This window comes from Neomonachus schauinslandi, chromosome 4 (assembly GCF_002201575.2).
Source record: "Neomonachus schauinslandi chromosome 4, ASM220157v2, whole genome shotgun sequence".
In the NCBI taxonomy this organism is placed as follows: domain Eukaryota; kingdom Metazoa; phylum Chordata; class Mammalia; order Carnivora; family Phocidae; genus Neomonachus; species Neomonachus schauinslandi.
The window spans coordinates 100,972,351-100,999,253 of NC_058406.1; the positions used below are offsets into that span (position 1 = coordinate 100,972,351).

At 45.0% G+C, this 26,903-nt stretch overlaps 1 protein-coding gene across 4 annotated transcripts; it reads right to left on the reverse strand.

Moving 5' to 3' along the window:
* Positions 1-426: 426 nt before the first annotated feature.
* On the reverse strand, positions 427-26,455 carry ACP6 (acid phosphatase 6, lysophosphatidic). 4 transcript variants are annotated; one of them, XM_021688092.1, is made up of 10 exons: positions 25,790-26,455; positions 10,861-10,989; positions 10,611-10,741; positions 10,198-10,277; positions 7,395-7,482; positions 6,434-6,566; positions 5,335-5,435; positions 3,103-3,198; positions 1,274-1,439; positions 427-644 (listed from the first exon to the last, which is right to left on the reverse strand). In XM_021688092.1, the coding sequence occupies exons 1-10, from the start codon at positions 26,006-26,008 to the stop codon at positions 501-503; spliced, it is 1,287 nt and encodes a 428-aa protein (XP_021543767.1). In that variant the 5' UTR covers positions 26,009-26,455; the 3' UTR covers positions 427-500. The 4 variants fall into 4 exon arrangements, with proteins under 4 accessions (XP_021543767.1, XP_021543768.1, XP_021543769.1 ...); XM_021688093.1 differs by having other exon boundaries at positions 10,611-10,720; positions 10,861-10,992; XM_021688094.1 differs by having other exon boundaries at positions 6,512-6,566; positions 10,861-10,992.
* Positions 26,456-26,903: the final 448 nt, after the last annotated feature.

Genomic DNA, 26,903 nt, shown 5'->3' on the forward strand with positions numbered 1-26,903 from the left:
GCTGGGGCTGGGGGGGGGCGGGTTTCTTCTCTGTACCCAGATAGCCCCTGATCCACCTTATCAGAGAATGAAACATACTGCATTGTCATCACTGACTTATCTGCCTCTCCCACTGGGCTAAAACAACTTGAGGGCAGAACCTTTTCACTTTTATAATGCCCACTACTTAGTAGGTACTCAGTATATGTTTGTGAAATGAGGACCGGAAAAAAGAACTCAAGTCCCAGACCAACACAATTCTGCAGGGTCATGATGTCCCCAGCCTGCATCACAGCAGAGGCTTCTGGACATGGAAATCAAGCCACAAAATAGGAAATACCCCTTTGGTCTCAACACCGCTCTTCCTTTCAAGACAAGACCTCGGTATAACTCCTGGAAGGAAATAAAACCCTTGTTAAAATACATTAACCCTTGTTCCTGCCATCCCCAAACATGACAGCCAGAGGCAGTGTGTAAAGGCATTTATTGAAAAACCAACACATCTTGTTTGTATAAATCAGTTACTCCCCATTTCCAAGTTCCATCACCTGGACTTGAGAGCACAGTGTGTGGTATTTTTCTGGGCTCAAGGTGTAAACTGAAATGGTGTTTAAGAACTTGTCCAGTGGACAGAGCCGGTCAGGGCAACCTTTTGGCACCTGCTCCTGTGGAAGAGACAAAACTCAGCATGGCCACTGAGGACCCTGGCCTGCTGTTTTCACCTGTGCCCAGAGGCCTGAGAGGCTTTGACCCAATGGTCTGTGCATGCACACATAGAACAGCCAAGAAGGCCCCACCACCAGGTCAGCTTCCAGGGTAGGAGAACCATGCCCTGCTTGTGACAGTCACTCAAGAACTGCTTCCTGAATTGACTGGGGAGAGAGTCACATTGTACCCCTAAGCTGGGAGGGCGAAGTCTAATCACGAGGGGGTGCTCTAGCATCTGCCCTGGACAGCAACCTGCGAAAGCAGCCAAGGAGCCAACAGCGCTGACAACGCACACTGCCTCCCAAAGACACCATCCCAGAGACACTCAGGGGAAGAGGAGGGCGGTCCTGTTTCTAGAAGGAGTCTGTAGCAGACGTGCGATGAGGCCCAAGTCCCAGCCTGCCACCATATTTCCAATTCGGCCTTATCCTGGGTATGGCTGTGAGTCATTCCATTGGATCCAGAGAACTGACTGTACCAAGGAGACTCCACTGAGCCTGAGGAGGGAGACGTGGTGCTAAACCACGTGGGTGGGGTTGGAGGGAGGGTGCCTAGCTACCACCCAATTGCACCTCACAGGTCTTACCTCCCCGCGGTAATAGAGCTGCACAAACCACTCCTTAGATTCCCGGTGCTGGTAGAGTTCCATGGTCAGATCAACAGCAAATGGGGGCCATTTGTGGTCAAAAATCCCCAGGGTGATTAAGAGAGGCATGAGGGTCACATCATGAGCTGCGTAGAGGTACAACTTTCTGCAAGGAGAAAACAGTCCACAGTCCTTTACCTCAGGACTCTGGAAGGCAGGACAACATCTGCCCCCTTTGAGTAAGAAACAACATTGCCTCAGAAACCAGGTGACATCTAGAAGTCAGGGAGCTTGGTATAGAACTCTGAAGGAGATGGTGGGGGGAGACCTTATTCAACAATTTATGTTGTTTCTTTCCCCACTGGCGTAGCTCTCCTGATCCCTTCCTGCCCACCTGCTTGCCCACCCACCCACTCACTCCTCCCCAAGTGACCTTTAAAGTAGAAATCAAGCATGTATGGCTTGGTCCTACCTCTCTTCTCTCCGTTGGATCTGCCTGCCTGTGGCAAATGTTCTTCCTACTCTCAGCTGTGTGATGAGTTTAGTAGAGCACGCTCTCCTCCTTGCTGGGGAGGCTTGCAGTTTGGGGGAATTAAGTTCATTTCAAAGGAGTATTAAGAAGCCTGTTTGGCCTTCAACATATTCTCCAGTGGCTTTCATCTGCAAGAAAGATGCCATTCTAATCGATAGCTACCTGTCCCCTGTAACTATCTCTTAGGAAAGATCAAGATTTTATGTGTTGACTCCTAAACTAAAAGACCAGCACTGGATCCTATAGTATTCTACAGATACAAGGTCAAGGTGGGGGCAAGGTGGCAAGGGCCAGTTAGAAAGGTACTGTCACTGCAGGTGCTGAGAAGGATAGGGAAGGGCACTGGCACGATCTGCTATTATAAATCTGGCCCAAAGTTCCTGAATGTTCCTATTTTCACCTCACTGGCCCCTCCCGTTCTCAAGCTCTTCTCAAGTTTCTAGCTACCGTACAGTCTCTCTCTCTCTAAAGAAGGCAACCTAGGAGCGTCTGGGTGGCTCAGTTGGTTGGGCGTCTGCCTTCGGCTCAGGTCATGATCCTGGGGTCCTGGGATCGAGCCCTGTGTCAGGCTCCCTGCTCGGCGGGGCAGCCTGCTTCTCCCTCTGACTGCCACTCCCCCTGCTTGTGTTCTCTCACTCTCTCTCAGATAAATAAAATCTTTAAAAAAAAAAAAAAAAAGGCAGCCTACAACAGTGCTTCTCTAATAGTAGGGTGCATACCACTCCCCTGAGGATCTTGTTAAAATGCAGATTCTGATTCAGTAAGTCAGAATCTAACAAGCTCCCAAGCAGTGGTGAAGTTGTTCATCCGCAGACCACGCTCTGCTCAGCAAGTGCCCGGGACATGTAACACTCCAAATCTGTGCCCCTAACTGGGGTTCCACGTGCTATAAAAGTGGCGATGGAGGTTCAGGAGGTACTTCCAACATTTAAAAATGCCAGGTGGGTATCACACCCTTCTCAACACTCAGTGAAGGTGTTCGAACTAAACAATCTATTAAGCCGTTGTATCGGTGCGACATCATAATTAGCTACTCTTTCACACATGTTCAGTTAGTAAAAAAAAAAAAAAAAAGGTGGGAAAACAAATTTAGAGTTCTTTCTTGCTAACATAAAAATTTCAAACCACAGGAAGAAAGGTAACAATGTTGTGAACATCTTTGGAACGCATGACCTCTTAAGCTCCATTCAGTCCCTGTCAGCCTGGTTCTTGCCCCCCTTGAACCTGGGTTCCCTCCCCGCGGCCAGAGGCCCCTCCTGCCCTCAGCTGCACAAAGCGGAGTTGCTGTGGCAGGTACCTGGTCTTGCCGGGTGGAGTGGCAGGGTCCACAGCTTTCAGCAGGTTGTTCTCCAGGATATGAAGGAATGGGCCTACGGCCATCTGAAGGCTTTCCCTACGGCAAGTAAACAACATTGGAACAGCCAGCGGGCACTGGCACACAGGAAGGTGGGCTGGGTCTGCCCCCCAGGACCTCAGGAGCCCAATCAGACAGAGCTGAGAAGGAGACAAGTAATGTGTGAGGGACAGCGACTGGCAGGGAGGGGAGAAATGGCACCGCCTTCAGTTTGAGGGTTCTCTGTGCACAGACACTTCCAACAACAAAAGCACCAGGGTATGGAACACATCTGCGATGGGACTGGAAACTGGGATGAGTCATGAAGAACTAGGCCTCCAGGAAGAAGCTGGGAAGGACATGGTAGAGTGATTTCCAGGAATTCCAGAAGGCCCTCAGAAAAGCGATCAGAAGGAACAGCATCCTGAGCTCTACTTCCCAGGTGCCAGTCCCCCTTCTCTCGAGTTTGGACTGTGAGGACATGTCTTAATCTATTTGGTGCCACACAAAGCTCATCAGCAGGGCCCGCTCGCAGGGCTGGCACTGATCCTCGGGTTTGCCAGCTCAGGATCACAAGGTGGTTACTGCAACTCCAAGCCTGTCATCTCACGGTGCTAAACAAAGCAGGGAGCTGTGCCAGTGAGCCACCAAAAGGCTTGGTTTTGGTGCCTCTCACCTTTGATCAAAGAGGGGGAAAACACCTCTTCCAGAATTTCCAGAGCCCAATCATGGACAAAAGGGAGCAGGGTCGTCATGACTGGCTTAGACCAATCTTTCTTTCACGGTGACTGGGTAAACAAATGACCACCATCACAAGTCAAAGAATGCTGAAGTGATGGATGAGGAGTAGGCAACCAATACCGTACGCAACACAGACTTTCCAGAAGAATGTACGTAGGCCAAGCCAAGTCGGATGGCACTGTGAGGCCATCTAATTTGTCCTTGAAGAAACATCAGTTTTATGAAACCAGGGCTAACCAAAATGGAAAGAAGAATCAGATCTTGTTTAAAATGCTTTACACTGGGAGAAAATAAACTATGGCCATTGTCCAAATCCAACCCACTTGCCTGTCTTGTAAATAAAGTGTTATTGGAATAGAGCTGTGCCCACTTGTTTGCATATCATCTATGGCTGCTTTCATGCTACATTGGTAGAGGTGAGTAGCTGCAAAGATAATGCATGCGCTGTGAAGCCTAAAATATCTACTAATGTGTGTGTGTATGTGTAGGGGAGGGCAGTGAGTGACAATTTAGGTCTGGGTGCGGCCACGTCAGGAACAGATGAGGGAAAGGGGCAAATCATAGTGAGTTGCAGCAAGCTGGGTGGCACGGCTGGAGCCTTCTGGATGCATTGACTCTGAGGAGGAGAAAAGCAGCCAGAGGTTCTTACTCTCATGCACCAGGCCCTGCAAATTCTTGAAATGTTAGCTGCTTTTTCCTCCCCAGGACTGATCCTCTTTTTCTTCCCTGGACTGATCCTCTACTTCCCATCTCCTCCTCTACCAAGTTACCTATTCTGAGTGCAAGTTAAATGTTATTAACCTATCGAAGAAAGGTGCTGTGTGTTTTTTTTTAATTTGGTAAGACAGAAACTCTCCATTCTGGTAGGCAAGAAACAGACCTTCTAAAAACAAAGCCCTAAGTCCTAGAAACATAAAAAACACAGGACTGACAGAAGATCTGGTCTGAGTCCTGGCTCTGCCATTTGCTAGCCAAGCCTAGGTGAGACAGCCCACATCACTCTGGTCCAGTTTCTTCATCTCTCAAGCCAGGACTCGGACGCGGTCAGGGATATCAACACCTCCCTCACAGTGAGAACAGGGAAATGACTTGTAAGTTGTAAACTGATGACCAAAGTGAGCAATCATTATTCTTCCATCAGTTCTCCCCACCCAAACCCTTTGAAACTTAAAGCAAAAGGGGAAAAAGTCAGTGATTAAGAGAAACCCCGTCGAGTGGTGGCTCCCAGTTCTGTATAACAGTGAACGGAAGCCCTAGGTCATCAGTCCCAGCTCCAGAAGTGTAAGGACTTAGGGCTGAATCCATTCAACAGGCCAGCAGAACATGGTGATTTTACCTCAGCACATGTGAAGACTCAGCTCGCAGGCGTGAGCAGGCCGGGGGGACCCTCCTCCCCGCATACTGAGAGGCCTGGCCAAGCGTGACCTGATGCCCGTGGCTGACGAGGCTGCTCACCTGTCTTCCCTCTGCATAACGTACAAGGCTGTGTCCACTGCTCTCTGCTCAATCATCCATGCAAATCTCTTCAGCGTCGGGCAGCTCGGGAGGCTGTGCACCTGAAAGGACCACGGGGACAGTTTTACAAAGAAATGCTTCTTGTTCACTGAGCTTGGCAGCTGATCAGCTTCCACAGAGCCTTCAGGGGCCTGTCTTCTCCTGGGGAGGGCCTTAACAGCTCAAAAAGCTACATCCCCAAGGCCCTTCTGAAGCAATTTCTAGAGATCTGAAGGCCCAGGGGGGAAAAAAAGCTGTTTTTCCTCCCTTTCTGATGGCTCCCCACCTACTTCGAAATGAAAAACAGTTGTATTTTTTAAAACCGTAAAAAACAAGTAAATAAAATACAGAGTAAGGAATTCATAAATTTATACATGAATTTCATTTTCCCCAAAATGGGTTTCTAAAAAGTATGCCGTGTAAATACTTTATATAAGCCCTCATCTTATAACCTATTTTACCCATAAGCACAGGGCATTCCTGCCTTCAGGGTGCACTGTCATCCTGACAAGAGAGGGAAGGAGGATCCAGGCTACATTGCACCTTTGGGAGTCTGGCTTTTGAATCTAGAGAAGGCTTTCCCATTGTGTGGTCTTCAGTATTTATTAGATAAAAAAGATTCTATGGCTAAATAAGTTTGGGGGAAATAGATTTAAAGACCGACCAGCTTCCTTTACTTCTTAGAATCTTTAATATGCTGCTGCACATATAGACTCTCCAAAAAGTGATATAATGGGGATTCTAAAACTTTTAGGCAACAACCGCCCCCCCTACCCGTCACCCACCCCACCCCTGCCTGCCCACAATATACACACTCACATCACAGGTATTCTGGAGAACATGCCTCAAGAAATTCTGATCTAGAGTTAAGTATCCATGCGCCTAACCAAGTGAGGAGTCCTCCCTGATTGGGGCCTAGCCCTCAGTTCCCACAGCTATTCCCTGTAAGTCCTACCACAGCTGCCTCCACTGCTCCCCTCTACCCAGTTCTAACTCAGGAGCCAGCCAGTCCAGGTGCCTACCCCTGCCCCCCAGGGCTGGGGGAGAACAGTCATCCAACCTGCTCGGCAGCCATATTGTCAAAGAGGCTGAGGAAGTCTACTCCATCATTACTGGTGATGCCCATCCCTTCCTTCACCTTTTGCAAATCCTCTGAGATTCCTGGCTGCAAAGAGGCAGCCTGCCTCCGGCCTCTGCCAAAAAATAAAAAGTAATCCATATATTGTATAGTAATATACAGTTTACAAAGTGTATCTCATTCATCATTTGGGATCTCATTCATTCCTCAATAACAAGACATTGGGGTTAGTTGGTATTATTCCCATCTTACGCATGAGTCAACTGGGGCTCTATGAGTTCAAATGACTTGTGAAAGTAAGGTAGCAGGTACCAGGGCTAGAATAAAAGCCTGAATTTCCAGATTCCACTCTAGCATTTTCTTCTACTATACCAAAAGCAATACAACCATGGCCTAGGTCTGCTTAAAAACAACATTCTCTCTCTTCTGTGGAACACATACTATATAGTCTTCGTGCAGTCCAGAAATATCTGAACACTGAAAAGCACCATCAGCCCAAACCAATCTCTTGTACAGGGCAGCAAATTAGGAAGAGAAGGGAAATTTGTGTCTTCTGCTTGCCCATCTGGATTTGCAGTTCGACCACTGGCTTAATCATCTTTTACTTACTGTCAGTGTTTTCATCTGCCTCCTCTGAGAGCACGATGGTCGAGAGGACAATGGTTTGTAAAGGCAAACCCCACTCGGGCTGTACATACCATCTCTCCAGCCCAGCATGTGGCTACTGCTGAGCTCGCTGTACCTTCACTATGAGCCTGCACTGTGAACAAGAACTTCTTCACTTCCTGGACAGCAATGTCAGGCCTTCGTGTAAAGCAGTCCTTCCCACCCCTTATCCACCAACATGGTAAGCCTAGGCAGGCCCTGAGTTCAGGCAGAGTCTGCCAGCAAGAGTAAAAGGCTGTCTGTCCCCCACTGGTGAGCAAGAACCCAGGGAAGTTACCTGATTCTTTCCCGCAGGCTCCAGCAGTTTTGGTAGTTGGGGTACAAGACTTCTGAGCTTGCTTCATCAGCGTGGATGATGATGGGTCCTGGAAGGAAGGTGGGAGCACAGGCAGGAAGAGGCTTCAGCTTGTTCTTCTCAGCATCCCCACCCCCTTCTTCTCTTGTCTGCTTCAGGAGATAGATCATCAAGGTTACTCCTTAAGGGCAGTACTGCCTTCAACATGCCCTGGCCTTGCCAACAGAAGCTCTCCTATGGTCTGAGAAAGGGAGAAAGCAAGTAGCAGCCTGTTCTGTCTGGAACAATCCCTCCTATTGGGCCACAGATAGACTAGAGCAGGCACAGACCTGGATCAGACTGGTGCTTTCCTGACCCATTCCCAAAGATTCCTGCCTTAAGGTATTACCAGCACTTGGGCGTTCTAACAAAGAATGGGGTATCCCTGACTCTATCAGAACTAGGTGACTTCCTTGCTTTTCAAAGTCCAATCCTATAGACCAATACAGTGACTCAGCACATGACAATCTAAGAAAAGTGACCACAAGGCCACAAGTCCTGCCAGCCCCACAGCCTTGCCCAAAAGGAAAGGCAGGTTTTCAGATGAACTGCCAAGAACCACACATTAGGCTACAAACAATGTTTCTTATACAGTTGACCCTTGAACAACTGGGGGGTTATGGTCACTGATCCCCCCGCCCACAGTTGAAAATCCACATATAACTTTTGATTCCCCAAAAACCTAACTACTAACAGCCTACTGTTGACTGAAAGCCTTACTGATAACATAAATAGTTGATTAACCCATCTTTTGTATGTTATATGTATTATATACTATGTTCTTACAATCAAGTAAGCTAGAGGAAAGAAAATGTGATTAAGAAAATCATAAGGAAGAGGAAATACATTTACAGTTCTGTACTGTACTTACCAAAAAAAATCGCGTGTAACTGGACCCATGCAGTTCAAACCCATGTTGCTCAAAGGTCAACTGTATACCTCCCAGTAGTTCGCTACTGCTCAGAGCTTACAAGCACCTTTATCCCCTCCCATCAAGGTGCTCTAACACCTTCCCATGCTTTGCTCTGTGCCAGACGTGGCAAGGGCCTGTGGTAGCTCCCCTTTCTACACAACTCAAGCCTAACCTCTGATGGCAAAAGAAAGAGCTTCTATCAGCAGCTCTCTGGAATTCACTGAGGTCAATATGTGGGGTGATTAGGTGAATCTAAGCCCCAAAGAGCTATTGTTCTCAAACAAATTGTTGATAGTCAAAACTCCAGTAGCATATGGTAACTTTACCATAATATCAAAATTCAGACACACTTTGTTGATCAAATGACCAGAGGCCCTCTCCAAATATATGTGTCCTCTGAGCAACAGAGCATAAAGGTGAAGAGTATGGATTCTGGAACCAGACTGCAAGAGTTTGAATCCCTGTTCCACCATTTACCAGCTTTGCATCCCTGGGAAAGTCATTTAGCCTCTCTGTGCCTTAGTTCTCTTATCTGTAAATTAGGGATAATATTACCTACATCATAGGGTTATCAAAAAGAATTAAACAAGTTAGTATACACAAAGCTATTTAAAAAAGGTTTGGTACATGGTCAAATTAGAGTCCCAGGATGTTTGGGTCCAGTGGCTAGTGATGATACCACTTCCCTACCTGTTGGGAATGTGGGGCAGTCCCAGTCTGAGACCTGCCAGTAGGTCAGGCTGCCTCCAAGAAACAGCTTTCCTAATCCAATCATACTTTTGGTGTTTCTGAAGAGAGGACATTTGCCTTTTAGAAACTCGGCAAGTGAAGAGCTTTCAGGAGGCCAGGCACTGTGGATTATTCCAAAGCTCAGGGGCTCCCAGGAAATAAGGGGCAGCCCATTCTGTTTGCTTTATGTTACTTAGACACATGCTGTTTGTGTTCAGCAGCCAACTTCAGCCGGAAGTAGCAGCTGTACCCAACCCAGCGTGGGGTAAGGCCAGCCTCCTCTGGCCTAGAGGTTTCTATTATTTTACATAGTTTATTTTTCTAAAGGCTAATGGAAATTTTATATCTATTTGAGATACCGCTAAAGAAGCTAAGCAAGAACCTTTGCCTTATGGCACCACTTTCGTATTCTAATATTGGTGAGGTCATGTTGATATGAAACTCAGACTGGCAATTAAATGTAAATTTGAATCAAGTACAAATGACAAAATGCAGTTCCATTTGATAGTCAAAGGGCCTCAACACATGAGATCCATGAGGGAAAATAATAAATGTGGTCCTTAGTGGTAAAAGGCTGGGTACCATTAGCTGCGATCATTCACTGGTTGAACATGTCAAAACCCAAACTCACTAGACTTTCTCAGGGAGGAAAGGCTGCACGGAATACTGTTAATACCATCTGGGTCATGCTGTGGATTATCACCAAGACCAGAGCAATAGTAGGCTTGGGTCCCAGCTAAGTGTCCCTCCTGCCTTCTTCCTTTTCAGCAGTGTCCTACCTAAGCAAAAAGCCCCAATATTGTTCACCAGACCTGGCTAGGGCCGCCTCATGCAGCCCGTGTAGAAGCTTAAGAGGAGAAGTCAGAAGCCAGACGCACATCAGAGTGGCTGACACATCGCTGCAGATGTGGAGGTCAAGCTGGCAAGGGCAGCAGAAGGCCAGACAAGGGAGCGCCCACCACAGTAGGTACAGCATGGAAGCCACATGTGCAGGAGAAGAGAAACCAAAGGAACAGGCACCAAGAAAGAGGGCAGGGAGGGCTTTGGAAGGAAGGAGAAAGCTCCTCTGGGATAGGGGCTGACTTCTAGACTCCAAACTCGAACCTTCTTTCTGATATTGGAAAAGTCCAGCCAGCAAACACCGGGTAGATTCCAGATTCCGATATATATTAGTGGAACGGACACTGGAAAAAAAAAAGTAGAGACATTCATAGAAGGAAGATTCAATTAGATATACTACCTTATCCTATAGAGCAGCTGGGAGGCTTTAAGATCACATAAGGGGAGCTACGGGGCTGGGAAGAATCCTTTATCTCTCTGTATGATGGCTGTCCCAAGGGACCCAAAAGCCAATGAATGTCACCTCCATTGGCCACACGTTCACAGGATCCTATTACACTAGGGTAACTGCCCCAAACTATGTTGGGTGAGAATGGGAACCGTCTGGGGGGGTGGTCAGGTTTCCTCATGCTTAAGACCTTAAACTGGGTGCAACATCCCTTTTTCGAGTGACTCACAAGACCTCCAGTGGATTGAAGGTTGGCGAAAGAAAGGGGATGTCCTCCACATAGTTCTTCCTCAGCCTCTTTCCCAGGGCAAACATCTGCTGCATGCCCACGTTGGTCAGCTGTCCAGCAAACATGCCCCCCTAATGTGGGGCAGAAAGATAGAGAAGAATGAAAATACCTCACAGTCTGCCAAACTCAGCCCAGAGAAAACCATGGAAACTTTACAGTGGGCTTCCCAGAGGAGGGAAGCATTGCTCACCTTCAGTTTGGTCTCATGGTATTGAGAGTCGAAAGGAGAATGTGGTTTCGGGCCACCAGCTAGATTGGTGATGGTGTAATCAAACTGAGTTTGGGGTGGGACCTCTAATAGTTGGAGATTCCACTCTGCCTGCTGTGACCGCAAAAAACAACACATTGTTTAGAAGTTTCTTGAAACTTACAGCAGTAATATCCAGCAGCACCTCGAAGACATAGCTGGAATCACCCACAGCTTTCCCATGGGAAGGAAAGAAAGAAATTTTAACTCTAGTTCCAATTTAGGGAAGAAAAGACCGTAATTTATTATTCCAGGCGTCCTTAGCCCAAGTCCTGTTATTGCCCCACTAGTACTCACTGTTCAGATGTTGTCTGGCACTAAGCCCAGACAGCAGTAAAGGGGAGAAATGGCCAGAATGCCTAGCAGGCAAACACTTGGTGAATGAATGAATGAGCGAACAAATGAATGAGTATAATATAATCTCAGTGAGCATATACTTGTAAGAATTTTTTAGGAATCGATCTGCAGGTTTCTACGCTTCCCCGCCCTTAAGGGCTCTACTTAATGTCCCTTGTAACTACCACCTATTTCCCCTCCTTTCATCCAATTTCTCAAACAAGTAGCTGCCCCCAAGAAACCTTCACTTCTTCAGCATCTTCCTTCTCTCCTTGCAGTCTGGCTCCTGCTGCATTGTACCGTAAAGGCTTCGAAACATCACACGTAGCCACAGGTCTCAGAGCTCCAACTGCCCACGAAACTCTTACATTCACTGAGTCACATGTGATGACTTCAATTTTAAAAACAAAGTCTTGGGCGCCTGGGTGGCTCAGATGGTTAAGCGTCTGCCTTCGGCTCAGGTCACGACCCCAGGGTCCTGGGATCGAGCCCCGCATCGAGTCCCGCATCGGGCTCTCTGCTACTTGGGAGCCTGCTTCTCCCTCTGCCTCTTTCTCTCTCTCTCTCTCTGTCTCTCATGAATAAATAAATAAAATCTTTAAAAAAATAAATAAATAAATAAAAACAAAAGTCTTTTCTTCTTCCCATACACCAGCTCCTCTTCCCAACATACTATGTGATTTGCAACGATACCACCATTCTCCGGGGCCCCAAAACTTGAACCTCTGACTTTCCCCCACTGCTCCACCAGCCATGCACTAAACTCTGTTGAACACTGGCTAGAAAAAGTCACTCCCAAAGGTCCTTCTTTTATCTCACTGTCAGAGTGTAAAACCTTATTACACAGATTATCTCCACCACCCCCATGAATCTTGCTAAGCCACTTTCATCCTATCAATAGCTTTTTCCTAATGTTTCAAGAAATAAGCACCTGGCCTTCCAGGACTTCTATATCTTGGCCCAGCCCCTGTCCCCTGCTGTACCGTCACTGTGCCTCTCTCCTCCCTTCCCCAGACCTGACAATGCCCATCGCTTCCTCTGCATCTTCTTTTAGCTTGCTTCCTTGCTTGGAGGGACTCCTGTCCCTAGTGCCCATCCAACTTCTCTTCAAGTCCAGTGACAGCTCAAGTCTTACTTTCCATCAGTGACTACTCCAGCTTTTAGTAGGTTGTCTTATCTGAATTCCTACAATACTTAAAGTCACAGTAATATTTAGTTCAATTCCCCACTACTTTTTTTTGTTTTAAAACTAACATTTGTAAACTTACTATGTCATGTATCATTGTATTTATCTTTGCCTCTCCCAGAAATATCCCAGGAGAGCACCACTGGGAATCCCAGGTTCCTTTCACACAAAGGAAGCCCTCCGTTCTTTCAAAAGGCATTGTCTCACTCCCACCCACAGCCAGTCCTCCAAACCTGAGCCTCTTCCCCCGGGGCGGGGGGGTGATACAGCAACTGATATCAGAAGATTGTGTGTTCAGAGCACAGACCTTCTTCCCACTGTCTTTTAATCATGGCTCCTTCTTTCAAAATTCTGATCCTATAACTTCCCTGCATAAACCCTTCAAGGGCTCACAACTACATGATGGACTCTACCCCTCCCTCCCTCTCTCTCTTCATCATTTCTTCCCTGTCTTACACACTTAGTCTCTAGCCATACAACTCTGTCTCCTATAGCACCATCCTCACACTTCCTGGCCTTTCAACTTCATGTTTCTTCTACCTGAAATTTTCTTTTTCCTTTCATCTGGAAAGATTTCTGCTCTTTCCACAAGATGGCTTAAATGTTCCCAGAGGCTGTGACCATGGCCCCATGCTCTCACAGTAGCTTCAGTGCCTCTTTTGGTAGCCCATACCAAACTGTATTAGAAGAGCTTCTTTACTAGTCTGTCCTGCTCAGCAGTCCTGCTCTGAGAACAGAGACGGGGTTGTCTATTTACCCCGGCATTTTGAAGGCCCAGCAAAGGGCTTGGCACACAGTAGGTACAATTAACAGCTCTACCAATTTGCCAGACCTTGTGGAAGACACAAAGACGGAGATAATATGACCCTGCCTTTTCTGGGTTTTCAGGTCAGTAGAGACAGCGAGTTATGAATGAAAATGATAGCAGCACCAAAACAGAAACTATGTGCCACATGAAACCAGATGAAGGCCACAGCAGTTCAAAGACAAGATGACCTTCTCTTCTGGCTGGGAATTCAGGAAAAGTTTCATGACAGGAATGGCCTTTGAGGTGAAGAGGATTTAGACAAGCAAAGACCTGAACTTGAGAGTAAGAGGTAGGTAAGGAGAGGGTGTTATTTGGAATTCCAAGAATAGGCAGAAGTTTGAGCAAAGCAGAGATGGCAAAGAATGCATATACGAAAGAAGTGGTTTGGTTTGCCTCAACCTGGGAGCAGTTTTCAAACTTTTTAATTAGCAAATACCAAACAGAATTTGACTTTAGATTTCCATATACAAAGGCAAAAACTGGAGTTCCTCCAGTTGAAGTAGGAGTGGGAATACAGAGCCCCAGCCACTTGGCATCCCCCTAGGCTACAGGCTCCAAAGAATAGTTTGAAAACCAGCAGCACAGATCATAATTGGAATGGGAAGACTGATGCAGAAGCCAATTTCAAGATGTCTACAATAGAGCTGATGAGGGCCTAAGGCCTCATCTAGAGCGGTAGGAATAGAAGGGGTGGATGCAAGACATGTGAGCCAAACTTGGCAAGTGAGTAGATGAAAGTTTTATTTGGGGGCTATGTTGGTAGGTGAACAAGGAAGAATAAAGAAAAAAAATTACTTTGATTTTGAGGCTGGGTGCCTAAGGTGACAAGAGGTCCTCCATGACTAAAACTAAGACCAACACAGAAGACAGGTGACAAGCTGAGTTCAGTTCTGGACATTTTAAGTTTGAGGTACCTCCTTTGTGTTCCCACGGCTTCCTGGAATTGGAATCTCTTTTCTCTCTCCTTCAGCACATCTCTTTTACAGCCAACACTGAATCATCCAACCTTGTAAGTCCAGTGTTTAGCTCAGGTTCTGACACCAAGTCCACAGGGCCTATTCAGCCTCACTAAGAAATCTCCTGGGGCGCCTGGGTGGCTCAGTCGGTTAAGCATCTGACTCTTGACTTCGGCTCAGGTCATGGTCTCAGAATCTGAGCCCCGTGGTGGGCTCCTCACTCAGCAGGGAGTCTGCTTGAGATTCCTTCTCCCTCTCCTTCTGCCCCTCCCCCTGCTCGCACTCTCTCTCAAATAAATAAATAAATCTTTAAAAAAAAAAGAGAGAGAGAGAAAGAGAGAAATCTCCTCTTGTTAAGGATATCCACCAACAGAGGATCTTTGGTGTTTCCCAGGAGATGACTCCTTGAAGTCTAGGTCATGTCAAATCTGCAGTACATGTTTTCAAAATCTTAACAGATGATACACCAGGTCCATACATGGTGTCCACCCCACATGCACACTTTCATTCTTATTCTTGCTCTTCAGCTTCCAAGTTAGCGGCAAAGACTAACTTTATAATTTTACTTACTTATTTATGCCCCGTTTTTAAGAACATCAGGTAGATGATAGCAATACCTAAAACATAGTAAAACAACCAATTCAAAATAGGCAAGAAAGACAGAAGCAAACAAATATAGGGACAAAAATTGGATACAGAAATAAAGTTTCTCAAAAATGTACACTATTAAGATCCATATACTTAATTGTTAGGTGGGCCAAAGATTTGGCACTAAGCTTTCTGGCTTTTTTTTTTTTTTTTAAAGATTTTATTTATTTATTTGACAGAGAGAGAGATAGCGAGAGCAGGAACACAAGCAGGGGGAATGGGAGAGGGAGAAGCAGGCTTCTTGCCGAGCAGGGAGCCCAACGTGGGACTCGATCCCAGGATTCTGGGATCATGACCTGAGCCGAAGGCAGACGCTTAACGAAGGAGCCACCCAGGCGCCCGAGCTTTCTGGCTTTTATATAAAGGAGAAACTCGATCAGCTAGACAAGCCTAAAGATAAAAGCAAGACAATAGTTCAGGAGAAGCACACCATTTCTAATGCTAACAGACAAATTCCTCCCAAGGGTCCTCATAAAGAGGATAGAGTAATATAATGAACATCTTAGTAGTCACAGCAATGAGTTCTGTGGGATTGTTTCTCAAGTTTCCTCAAACACAGAATAATGGCAACTCACCAAAGCACATTTCTTGAAGATAATACTATACTGAGATTGATATGCTACATTCCAAAGGTAAAAGAAAAAAATCTACATAGAAGTAAACAAAACCCTTCTGGGTGGAGAATTTAGAATAAAGCAATGGTTTTAAATCTTGGCTGCACACTGGCATCACAGAAAAAGTTTTTTAAAAGAAACTTTTAAATGCCTGAGCACCATCCTGAGCTCATCACATCTGGATCTCCTGGAGTGGGGCCTCAATTTTTTTAATATTATCTAGTCCAGATAATTCTAAAGCTTCACCAGAGAGGCTGTTGCCATGTCTGGATGCTCTGGGCCAATTAAATCAGAATCTCTAGGAGGAGACCCGGGCATTAGTATTTTTTAAAGCTCCCCAGTTGAATCTAATGTCCTGCCAAGAACAAGCAGTTAAGAACACTGCTCCAGAGGAATGAATGGACTCACTGGCATATCCTTCATGCACTGCTTCCTGAATACGGCTTCTCTTACCTGAGCTTTGGGTAAGTATTAAGTAACAATGAGACTGACAGTATGCTTCCCACCTTGCCACATTATCAAATAAATGGGAACCCAAATTCTTTAATCAATAGTGGAGCTGAGATAAGTTGGATTTTGTTTTATAAAAACTGAGGAACCTGCCTGAGTTGGAAGCCATCTTGGTTAGAGGTGAGCTGAGGGAAATCTGAAAACATTTATCTTGTCAATGTGTACTTGGATCTAACCTAATAATCAGGAAAAATAGCCAATCAAGTTCCAGAGCTTTATTCCCAAGCACAGCTAAAGGAAGGTAAGTCAACAGCCATTCAGGCCAAAGGAAAACAACTCAATAAAACATCTAATTTTAGGGGCACCTGGGTGGCTCAGTCAGTTAAGCCTCTGCCTGGCTCAGGTCATGATCCCAGGGTCCTGGGATCGAGTCCTGTGTCATGTTCCCTGCTCAGCGGGGAGTCTGCTTCTCCCTCTCCCTCTGACCCTCCCCATGCTTGTGCTCCCACTCATTCTCTCTCTCAAATGAATAAATAAAAAAAACTTAAAAAAAAAAACATCTAGGAGGGGGAGCAAGATGGTGGAGGAGTAGGAGACCTAAATTTCATCCGGTCCCAGGAATTCAGCTAGATAGGGATCAAACCATTCTGAACACCTACAAACTCAACAGGAGATTGAAGAAAAGAATAGCAGCATTTCTATGAATGGAAAAGCGACCACTTTCTGGAAGGTAGGACGTGCAGAGAAGTGAATCCGAGGTGATATTCGGGAAGATAGATGGTGGGGGAGGGGGCCTCCATCAGCCTCTACTGGCAAGTGATAGAGCAGCAGAGCACAAAATCGGAAATTTTAGAAGTCGTCCGCTGAGGGACATTGCTCCAGTGGCTAAGTGGGGGGTGGAACCCTCACTGGGACAGTGTGGTCTCAGGACCCTCGGGGCTACAGAAAGATCGGGGGTGCCTGAGTGCGGCAGAGCTCCCAGGGATCAGAGCGGGGAAGCCGGCTGCAGAGACGGAGCCAAGGAGCAGGCTCTCAGCTTGGGGTTGCCATAAACCGTGATCCACAGCACAGTCAGGCCACTGCTCCTCCAGCAGGGACCCAACAAGCGGCAGATCCAGGGAGACTCCCCTTCTTCCCCCGGGAGGAGCGGCGCAGGAGCGCACCGCAGGGATCTGCTGGGCTTGGAGACTCCACACGAGGTCGGGTGCCAGAGATAGAAACGCTCAGTCACAGGCCAGGTGAACATGGAGTGCAGCCGGAGACCGGGGAGATGGGAGTGACTGACTGCTTTTCTCTGGGGGCACACTGAGGAGTCGGGCCCTGAGCTCTCGGCTTCTCCAGGCGGAGACTGGGAGGCCGCCATTTTCACTCTCGGCCTCCAAAGCTGTACGGAAAGCTTGCAGGAACAAAAGCTCCCGAGAGCAAACCCGAGCAGATGACTTAGCCCGGACCGGGCAAGGGTGGGGCAATTCCGCCTCCGGCAAAGACATTTAGGAACCACGGCAACAGGCCCCTCCCCCAGAAGATCAGCAAGAACAGCCAGCCAAGACCAAGTTTACTGATCAATGAGAACAGCAGAACGCCAGCACTAGGAGAATACGGCACATAGAATTCATGGCATTTTCGCCATGATTCTTTAGTCTTTCAAAGTTAATTTTTTAAAATTTTCTTTTTTTCTTTTTCTTTTTTTTTAAATTTTTCTTTTTCCCTTTTTCAACCAACGTCTTATCAATTCTTTCTTTTAAATATTTTTTACATTTCATTTTTAGAGACATATTCTATCCCTTCATTGTAGTTAACCTTGTTTTTTGTATATATATAAGTTTTTCTCTCTTTTTAAAATTTTGGGATACAGTTTCTTCTAACAGACCAAAATATACCATAAATCTCTAGTGTATGGCTTTGTTCTAGTCTCCCGCCTGATCACATTCTCTCCTTTTTTTTAAAAATTTTTCTTCTTTCTTTTTCAACCAACTTTTTATCAATTCCTTTTATAAAATCTTTTATAATTTTCATCTTTACAGTCATATTCCATCCCTTCATCGTATTTACCCTTATTTTGTACATATATAAGTTTTTCTTTCTTTAAAATTTTGGGAGGCAGTTTCTTCTAACAGACCAAAATACACCCAAAATCTAGTGTGTGGCTCTGATCTATTCACCAGCCTGATCATATTCTTTTTTTTTTCTTCTTCTTTTTCTTTCCCTTTCTTTTCCCCCATTTCTGGTCTCTTCTGATTTTTCAGTGTATATTTTTCTGTTGTTACCCTGTTAGCATTTTGTTCTCTCATTCATCTATTCTCCTCTGGACAAAATGACAAGACAGAAAAACTCACCTCAAAAAAAAAGAACAAGAGGCAGTACCAACTGCCAGGGACCTAATCAATACAGACCTAAGTAAGATGTTGGAACTAGAGTTCAGAAGGACAATTATAAAGATACTAACTGGGCTTGAAAAAAGCATGGAAGATACTAGAGAATCCCTTTCTGGAGAAATAAAAGAACTAAAATCTAACCAAGTCGAAATCAAAAAGGCTATTAATGAGGTGAAATCAAAAATGGAGGCTCTAACTGGTAGGATAAATGAGGCAGAAGAGAGAATCAGTGATATAGAAGACCAAATGATGGAAAATAAAGAAGCTGAGAAAAAGAGAGATAAACAACTACTGGATCACGAGGGCAGAATTCAAGAGATAAGTGATACCATAAGACGAAACAATATTAGAATAATTGGGATCCCAGAAGAAGAAGAAAGACGGGGGCAGAAGGTATAGTGGAGCAAATTATAGCAGAGAACTTCCTTAATTTGGGGAAGGAAACAGGCATCAAAATCCAGGAGGCACAGAGAACCCCTCTCAAATTCAATAAAAATAGGTCAACACCCCGACATCTAATAGTAAAACTTACGAGTCTCAGAGACAAAGAAAATCCTGAAAGCAGCTCAGGAAAGAGGTCGATAACCTACAACGGTAGAAACATTAGATTGGCAGCAGATCTATCCACAGAGACCTGGCAGGCCAGAAAGGACTGGCATGATATATTCAGAGCACTAAACGAGAAAAATAGGCAGCCAAGAATACCATATTCAGCTAGGCTGTCATTGAAAATAGAAGGAGAGAGAAAATGCTTCCAGGACAACAAAAACTAAAAGAATTTGCAAACACCAGACCAGCCCTACAAGAAATATTGAAAGGGGTCCTCTAAGCAAAGAGAGAGCCTAAAAGTAACATAGACCAGAAAGGAACACAGACGATATACAGTAACAGTCACCTTACAGGCAATACAATGGCACTAAATTCATATCTTTCAATAGTTACCCTGAATGTAAATGGGCTAAATGCCCCAATCAAAAGACACAGGCTATCAGATTGGATAAAAAAACCAAGACCCATCAATATGCTGTCTGCAAGAGACTCATTTTAGACCCAAAGACACCTCCAGATTGAAAGTGAGGGGGTGGAAATCCATTTACCATGCAAATGGACATCAAAAGAAAGCTGGAGTGGCAATCCTTATATCAGACAAATTAGATTTTAAACAAAAGACTATAGTAAGAGATGAGGAAGGACACTATATCCTACTTAAAGGGTCTATCCAACAAGTAGATCTAACAATTTTAAATACCTATGCCCCTAACATGGGAGCAGCCAATTATATAAGCCAATTAATAACAAAATCAAAGAAACACATCAACAACAATACAATAATAGTAGGGGACTTTAACACCCCCCTCACTGAAATGGACAGATGATCTAAGCAAAAGATCAACAAGGAAATAAAGGCTTTAAATGACACACAGGACCAAATGGACTTCACAGATCTAGTCAGAACATTCCATCCCAAAGCAACAGAATACACATTCTTCTCTAGTGCCCATGGAACATTCTCCAGAATAGATCACATCCTAGGTCACAAATCAGGTCTCAACCGGTACCAAAAGATTGGGATCATTCCCTGCATATTTTCAGACCACAATGCTTTGAAACTAGAACTTAATCACAAGAGGAAAGTCAGAAAGAATTCAAATACATGGAGGTTAAAGAGCATCCTACTAAAGAATGAATGGGTCAGCCAGAAAATTAAAGAAGAATTTAAAAAATTCATGGAAACAAATGAAAATGAAAACACAACTGTTCAAAATTTTGGGGATGCAGCAAAGGTGGTACTAAGAGGAAAGTATATAGCAATACAAGCCTTTCTCAAGAAACAAGAAAGTTCTCAAATATACAACCTAACCCTACATGTAAAGGAGCTGGCGAAGGAACAGAAAATAAAGCCTAAACCCAGCAGGAGAAGAGAAATCATAAAGATCAGAGCAGAAATCAATGAAATAGAAATCAAAAGAACAGTAGAACAGATCAACAAAACTAGGAGCTGGTTCTTTGAAAGAATTACTAAGATTGATAAACCCCTGGCCAGACTTATCAAAAAGAAAAGAGAAATGACCCAAACAAATAAAATCATGAATGAAAGAGGAGAGATCACAACCAACACTGAAGAAATACAAACAATTATAAGAACATATTATGAGCAACCATATACCAGCAAATTAGACAATCTGGAAGAAAGGGATGCATTCCTAGAGACCTATAAACTACCAAAACGGAACCAGGAAGAAATAGAAAACCTGAACAGACCCATAACCAGTAAGGAAGTTGCAGCACTATTCAAAAATCTCCCAACAAACAAGAGCCCAGGGCCAGATGGCTTCCCAGGGGAATTCTACCAAACATTTCAAGAAGAATTAATACCTATTCTTCTGAAACTGTTCCAAAAAATAGAAATGGAAGGAAAACTTCCAAACTCATTTTACGAGGCCAGCATTACCTTGATCCCAAAACCAGACAAAAACCCGCTTCAAAAAATAGAATTACAGACCAATATCCCTGATGAACATGGATGCAAAAATTCTCACCAGAATACTAGCCAATAGGATCCAACAGTACATTAAAAGGATTATTCACCACGACCAAGTGGGATTTACTCCTGGGCTGCAAGTTTGGTTCAACATCTGCAAATCAATCAATGTGATACAATACATTAATAAAAGAAAGAACAAGAACCATATGATCCTCTCAATAGATGCAGAAGAAGCATTTGATAAAGTACAGCATCCTTTCTTGATTAAAACTCTTCAGAGTGCAGGGATAGAGGGTACATACCTCAATATCATAAAAGCCATCTATGCAAAACCCACAGCGAATATCATTCTCAATGGGGAAAAACTGAGAGCTTCCCCCCTAAGGTCAGGGACACGGCAGGGATGTCTACTATCACCACTGCTATTCAACATAGTACCAGAAGTCCTAGCCTCAACAATCAGACAACAAAAAGAAATAAAAGCCATCCAAATCGGCAAAGAAGAAGTCAAACTCTCACTCTTTGCAAATGATATGATACTTTATGTGGAAAACCCAAAAGACTCCACCCCAAAACTGCTAGAACTCATACAGGAATTCAGTAAAGTGGCAGGATATAAAATCAACCCACAGAAATCAGTGGCATTTCTATACACCATCACCAAGACAGAAGAAAGAGAAATTAAAGAGTCGATCCCATTTACAATTGCACCCCAAACCATAAGATACCTAGGAATAAATCTAACCAAAGAGGCAAAGGATCTGTACTCCAAAAACTATAGAATACTCATGAAAGAAATTGAGGAAGACATAAAGAAATGGGAAAACGTTCCACGCTCATGGATTGGAAGAACAAATATTGTGAAAATGTCTATGCTACCTAGAGCAATCTACACATTTAATGCAATCCCTATCAAAATACCATCAACTTTTTTTAAAGAAATGGAACTAATAATCCTAAAATTTGTATGGAACCAGAAAAGACCCCAAATAGCCAGAGGAATGTTGAAAAAGAAAACCAAAGCTGGCGGCATCACAATTCTGGACTTCAAGCTCTATTACAAAGCTGTCATCATCAAGACAATATGGTACTGGCACAAAAACAGACACATAGATCAATGGAACAGAATAGAGAGCCCAGAAATGGACCCTCAACTCTATGGTCAACTAATCTTCAACAAAGCAGGAAAGAATGTCCAATGGAAAAAAATTCTCTTCAACAAATGGTGTTGGGAAAATTGGACAGCCACATGCAGAAGAATGAAACTGGACCATTTTCTTACACCACACACAAAAATAGACTCAAAATGGATGAAAGACCTAAATGTGAGACAGGAGTTCATCAAAATCCTTGAGCAGAACACAGGCAGCAACCTCTTCGACCTCCGCTGCAGCAACTTCTTCCTAGAAACATCGCCAAAGGCAAGGGAAGCAAGGTCAAAAATGAACTATTGGGACTTCATTAAGAGAAAAATCTTTTGCACAACAAAGGAAACAGTAAACAAAACCAAAAGACAACTGACAGAATGGGAGAAGATATTTGCAAATGACTTATCAGATAAAGGGCTAGTATCCAAAATCTATAAAGAACTTATCAAACTCAACACCCAAAGAACAAATAATCCAATCAAGAAATGGGCAGAAGACATGAACAGATATTTCTGCAAAGAAGACATCCAAATGGCCAACAGACACATGAAAAAGTGTTCAACATCACTCTGCATCAGGGAAATCCAAATCAAAACCTCAATGAGATACCACCTCACACCAGTCAGAATGGCTAAAATTAACAACTCAGGAAACGACAGATGTTGGTGAGGATGCGGAGAAAGGGGAACCCTCCTACACTGTTGGTGGGAATGCAAGCTGGTGCAGGCACTCTGGAAAACAGTATGGAGGTTCCTCAAAAAGTTGAAAATAGAGCTACCCTACAACCCAGCAATTGCATTACTGGATATTTACCCCAAAGATACAAACGTAGTGATCCGAAGGGGTATGTGCACCCCAATGTTTATAGCAGCAATGTCCACAATAGCCAAACTATGGAAAGAGCCAAGATGTTCATCAACAGATGAATGGATGAATGGATAAAGAAGATGTGGTGTGTGTGTATACACACACAGACACACACACACACACAGGAATATTATGCAGCCATCAAAAACCCCAAAATCTTGCCATTTGCAACGACGTGGATGGAACTAGAGGGCATTATGCTAAGCGAAATAAGTCAGTCAGAGAAAGACAAGTATCATATGAGCTCACTGATATGAGGAATTTGAGAAACAAGTAGAGGATCATAGGCGAAGGGACGAAAAAATGAAAGAAGATGAAACCAGAGAGGTAGACAAATCATAAGAGACTCTTAATCTCAGGAAACAAACTGAGGGTTGCTGGAGTGGTGGGGGGTGGGAGGGATGGGGGGGCTGGGTGATGGCCATTGCAGAGGGTATGTCCTAGGGTGAGCGCTGTGAATTTTCTAAGACTGGTGAGTCACAGATCTGTACCTCTGAAACAAATAATACATTATATGTTAAAAAGAAGAAGATAATAGGAAGGGAAAAATGAAGGGGGGGATCAGAGGGGGAGACGAACCATGAGAGACTATGGACTCCAAGAAACAAACTGAGAGTTTTAGAGGGGAGGGCGGTTGGGGGATGGGTTAGCCCAGTGATAGGTATTAAGGAGGGCATGTATTGCATGGAGCACTGGGTGTTATACAAAAACAATGAATCATGGAACACTACATCAAAAACTAATGATGTAATGTATGGTGACTAAGATAACATAATAAAATAAAATAAATTTAAAAAAGAAAACTAAGAATTTAAAAAAACATCTAATTTTAGACAATGCTACTTTCTGAAGATTTGTGAGACAACTGAATGAAGTGACTTGTCATCTATAAACCAGTCACAAGTCTGGAGACATCTATCAAAGGCAATTTTAGTTTTAGAATTGTTGCCAGGTAGTCCCTTCTAATTACAGTTAATATCAGAACCAGGAAGATCAGAAAATCCCAATAACAACCTCTGTCAAACTGGATCTTGAAAAGAAAACCTGAGAGAAAACATCCAGAAACAAGTTACAGGAAGCTGATGACACCTGCTCGCAGCCTAAATTGAAAGAGGCTTGGTTCCATCCCTGGCTTTTATTCACACAACTTTATAAGAGATAATCAAAGGTGTCTAATGCATTTGCCTGAAGTCTGAGAATGTGAGCAGGCAGGAGAAGTAAAGTGCCTTCCCTAGTTGCGAAGCAAGGCCATGGACTCAGATGGTTCTTATTTTGTGGCTACACAGACAGAAGATGAGTGAAGATGGCATTCTATGGGAGCTACAAACTGCCCCTTCCAACATAATGGCAGAAGGTACCCATCACACACGTCCTGGCTCAGGAGAAAGTCCTATAAGAATCTAAATTAAGGGAGTATATATATTGTACATACTAGGTCCAAGCCTAGACATTTAAACTTTTATTCTCTTGCTACCACTGATAGCTTTGTCTTTTAACATGAGTCTTCCACCCCTATATGTTATTTTCCAGCTTTTCTGTAACAAGAATAAGTGGAGAAGGGAGAGTGCACATGAGATGGGCTTTGTACAAAAATCATAAGGAAAATTTAGTGACCCAATACAAAAAGGCAGAGTAAGGGATTGAAAAAGCATCAAAAAGAAGGGAAGGAAGAGGGGTGGGGGAAGAAGGGAGGAAGAGAAAAAAAGAAACTCCAATACCAGGAAGTGGATACTAGATACTCCAATACTAGAAAGTGGTATAGCCATTCAGAAAGGCTAACTAGAAATCTTATAATAGAATTAAGTGCCTGCCAAAATTTATTTATTTATGTGGGAAGTGCTTTACAAGTTTGAATTCGTGTGTGAGCAGCTTTAAAAACTAGATTTTCCAGCATACAGTGTGAGGACACAACCCTAAGGGTTTCTGGAAAGCAACTATGATCATGAAGAGTATGCCAAATATCAGGTTTGGACATCTATTTAACTTGCTCCAACTAACCTGGAGGACCAATAATGCAAAAACACTCCACAGGTAAGTGTGACAGCTAAGGGGCCTGGGGATTTCAGGTTGCCTCTATCCTCACTGGGAAGCCAGTTCTTCAATTACAGGCCTGCCTGCTATCAAAGGTCAGAGACCTTCACTGCTTCTCCCCAAAAATCAAATTCAGGAAGGTTAATCACTTAAAAAAAAAAAAAAAAAACTAATTATTTGTGCTTTAGTCATAATTATCCTGACCGAACCAGGTAGATTTTAAGACATTATAGCCACAAGACTAGCCAATTAAAAATATTTTCCTACTTCAAATCCCTTCCACAAGAGTTTTAGAAACCCAAAATAGAAAGGGAGAGCCCCAAGATACAGCACTTATTACCAAAAAAAAAAAAAAAAAAAAAGCAGCCTTCAAGGGATCTCAGATGGTCTCCAGCAAAGCCTGGGAGAAAGCTGCTGTAAAAATCTGTTCCCAAAGATACTGAGCTCTGTTATCCACTGTGATCCCAGCTACGTGGTTCCTGTCACAAAGGTTCCCGCAACTCTTGACAACCTTCAAAACAGTCACACAGAAATGCACTAAACTTTGGTTCTCAAGTTCACCCCAATAGCTGTTAAAATACAGAATCTCAGGCCTACCTCACTCCTGCTTGAATTAGAATCCTCATCTTAACAAGATCCCTAGGCGCTTTAAATAAGTACCGAAAGTAGCACAGTGCTACCAGCTGTGCTACACCATAGCCAGCAGGGGCACAAATGGACGTTCCCGGGGTGCCTTACACCTGGAGGGTACGAGGAAGAAAGAGGGCTAGGAGTACCAGGCCAGCAGCTCCTCTGCTCAAGAGCTGGGGGCGGAACTGGCTACAGCAGTTTTCCCTTGGTCTGGACCCAACAGGAATCCAGCTCAGTGAGAGTAAAACTCCAAAGGTGAGTGTTCAGGGCGCCCGGTCCAGCCCGGGTCGACCACGCGGTCCTCGCCCCACCAGCCCCTGCCCAGACCGACCTCTCACCTGCTCCTCCTGCGGGAGCGGCTTGAGAGGGCTCCGGGCCCCGTGTCGGAACACGACCTGCACCATTTTCAACTCCAGCCGACTCCGGTCGACGGGATGCTGGCCGTCCGCACTCCGCGGCTCTGCCTGGGCGGCCCGCCGCTGGTGGACGCAGTAAGCCAGCGAGGTCAGGAAGCCCACGGGCCCCCACATGCGCACGCTGAACACACCGCTGATCATGGTGGAAGCCACTGGGCGGCCCTCGGGGGGTGAGGCTGCAGAAGGCGAATACAAACTTTCCGCCCGCGCCGGGGCTCAGCAGCCGCCCCCAAGTTCCCGGGAACCCGCCGGCACGCACATCCAACGACCGCAGCGACTCCCGGCCCTAAGGGAGACCCCAAGTGGGAGCGTAGGGGTTGAAGCGGAGGTGGGAGCAGCGAAGACTCCCTGGGAGTTTTAAAGTCGGGTCGGGGTTGGCCACTCCCGCTGCAGACCCGGCAGGGGGAAGCTCAGCTCCTAATCTTTCACCCTCTAGGGAATCTTAAACTTGGAATCCAAGTTTGGCCTCCAGGGCTCCGAAGGGACAGGAACCAGCCCTGAGTTCCTCGGCAGCAGACTCCACGAACACAGACGACTAGATTCCACTTTCCTGTCAGCAAGCTTCCACATACCTCTTCACCCATCCAAGGGCTTGTCCCAAGTAGATTTGCGCATAGGAGCATGGGAAAACGAGTCCCGCGGTGACGCCTGTTTGGAGGCTCTGAGTTCTGAGAACTACAACTCCCAAAAGGCTGCGCGCGGCGGGCCCCTTCGTTGGAAGTATTTCCTCGCCCGGGACAGTGGACCTCGCTCCTCAGCCCCAGCGGGCGCAAGTCGCCAGGACTGGGTGGCCAATGTAATAGGAGTGAATCCGCCAGTTTCCCTGGCCGATGGGGTAGGAAAAGTGAAGACTGGGGTAGAATTGGGTGGCAGGAGGGAGTAATATAAGCCTAAGGAGTGTAGATTTTCTTGAAGTCCTGGAAGGTCGCTGAAACTAAGAGCCCAGACACCAACTTACTGAGTGATGACCATTTGCGAAGGGCGGCACTAGGCATTTTATATTTAATCTTCACTTACTATACCCCTTCTAAGTTTA

Excerpts from the sequence above, each read along its gene's own strand:
- ACP6 (XM_021688091.1), bottom strand. The coding sequence starts at position 26,008 with ATGATCAGCGGTGTGTTCAGCGTGCGCATGTGGGGGCCCGTGGGCTTC. Across the intron at positions 10,278-10,610 it reads TTCAATCCACTGGAGGTCTT|TGTCCGTTCCACTAATATAT; the intron begins GTGAGTCACTCG and ends TTTTTTTTCCAG. Across the intron at positions 645-1,273 it reads AGCTCTATTACCGCGGGGAG|GAGCAGGTGCCAAAAGGTTG; the intron begins GTAAGACCTGTG and ends TCTCTTCCACAG.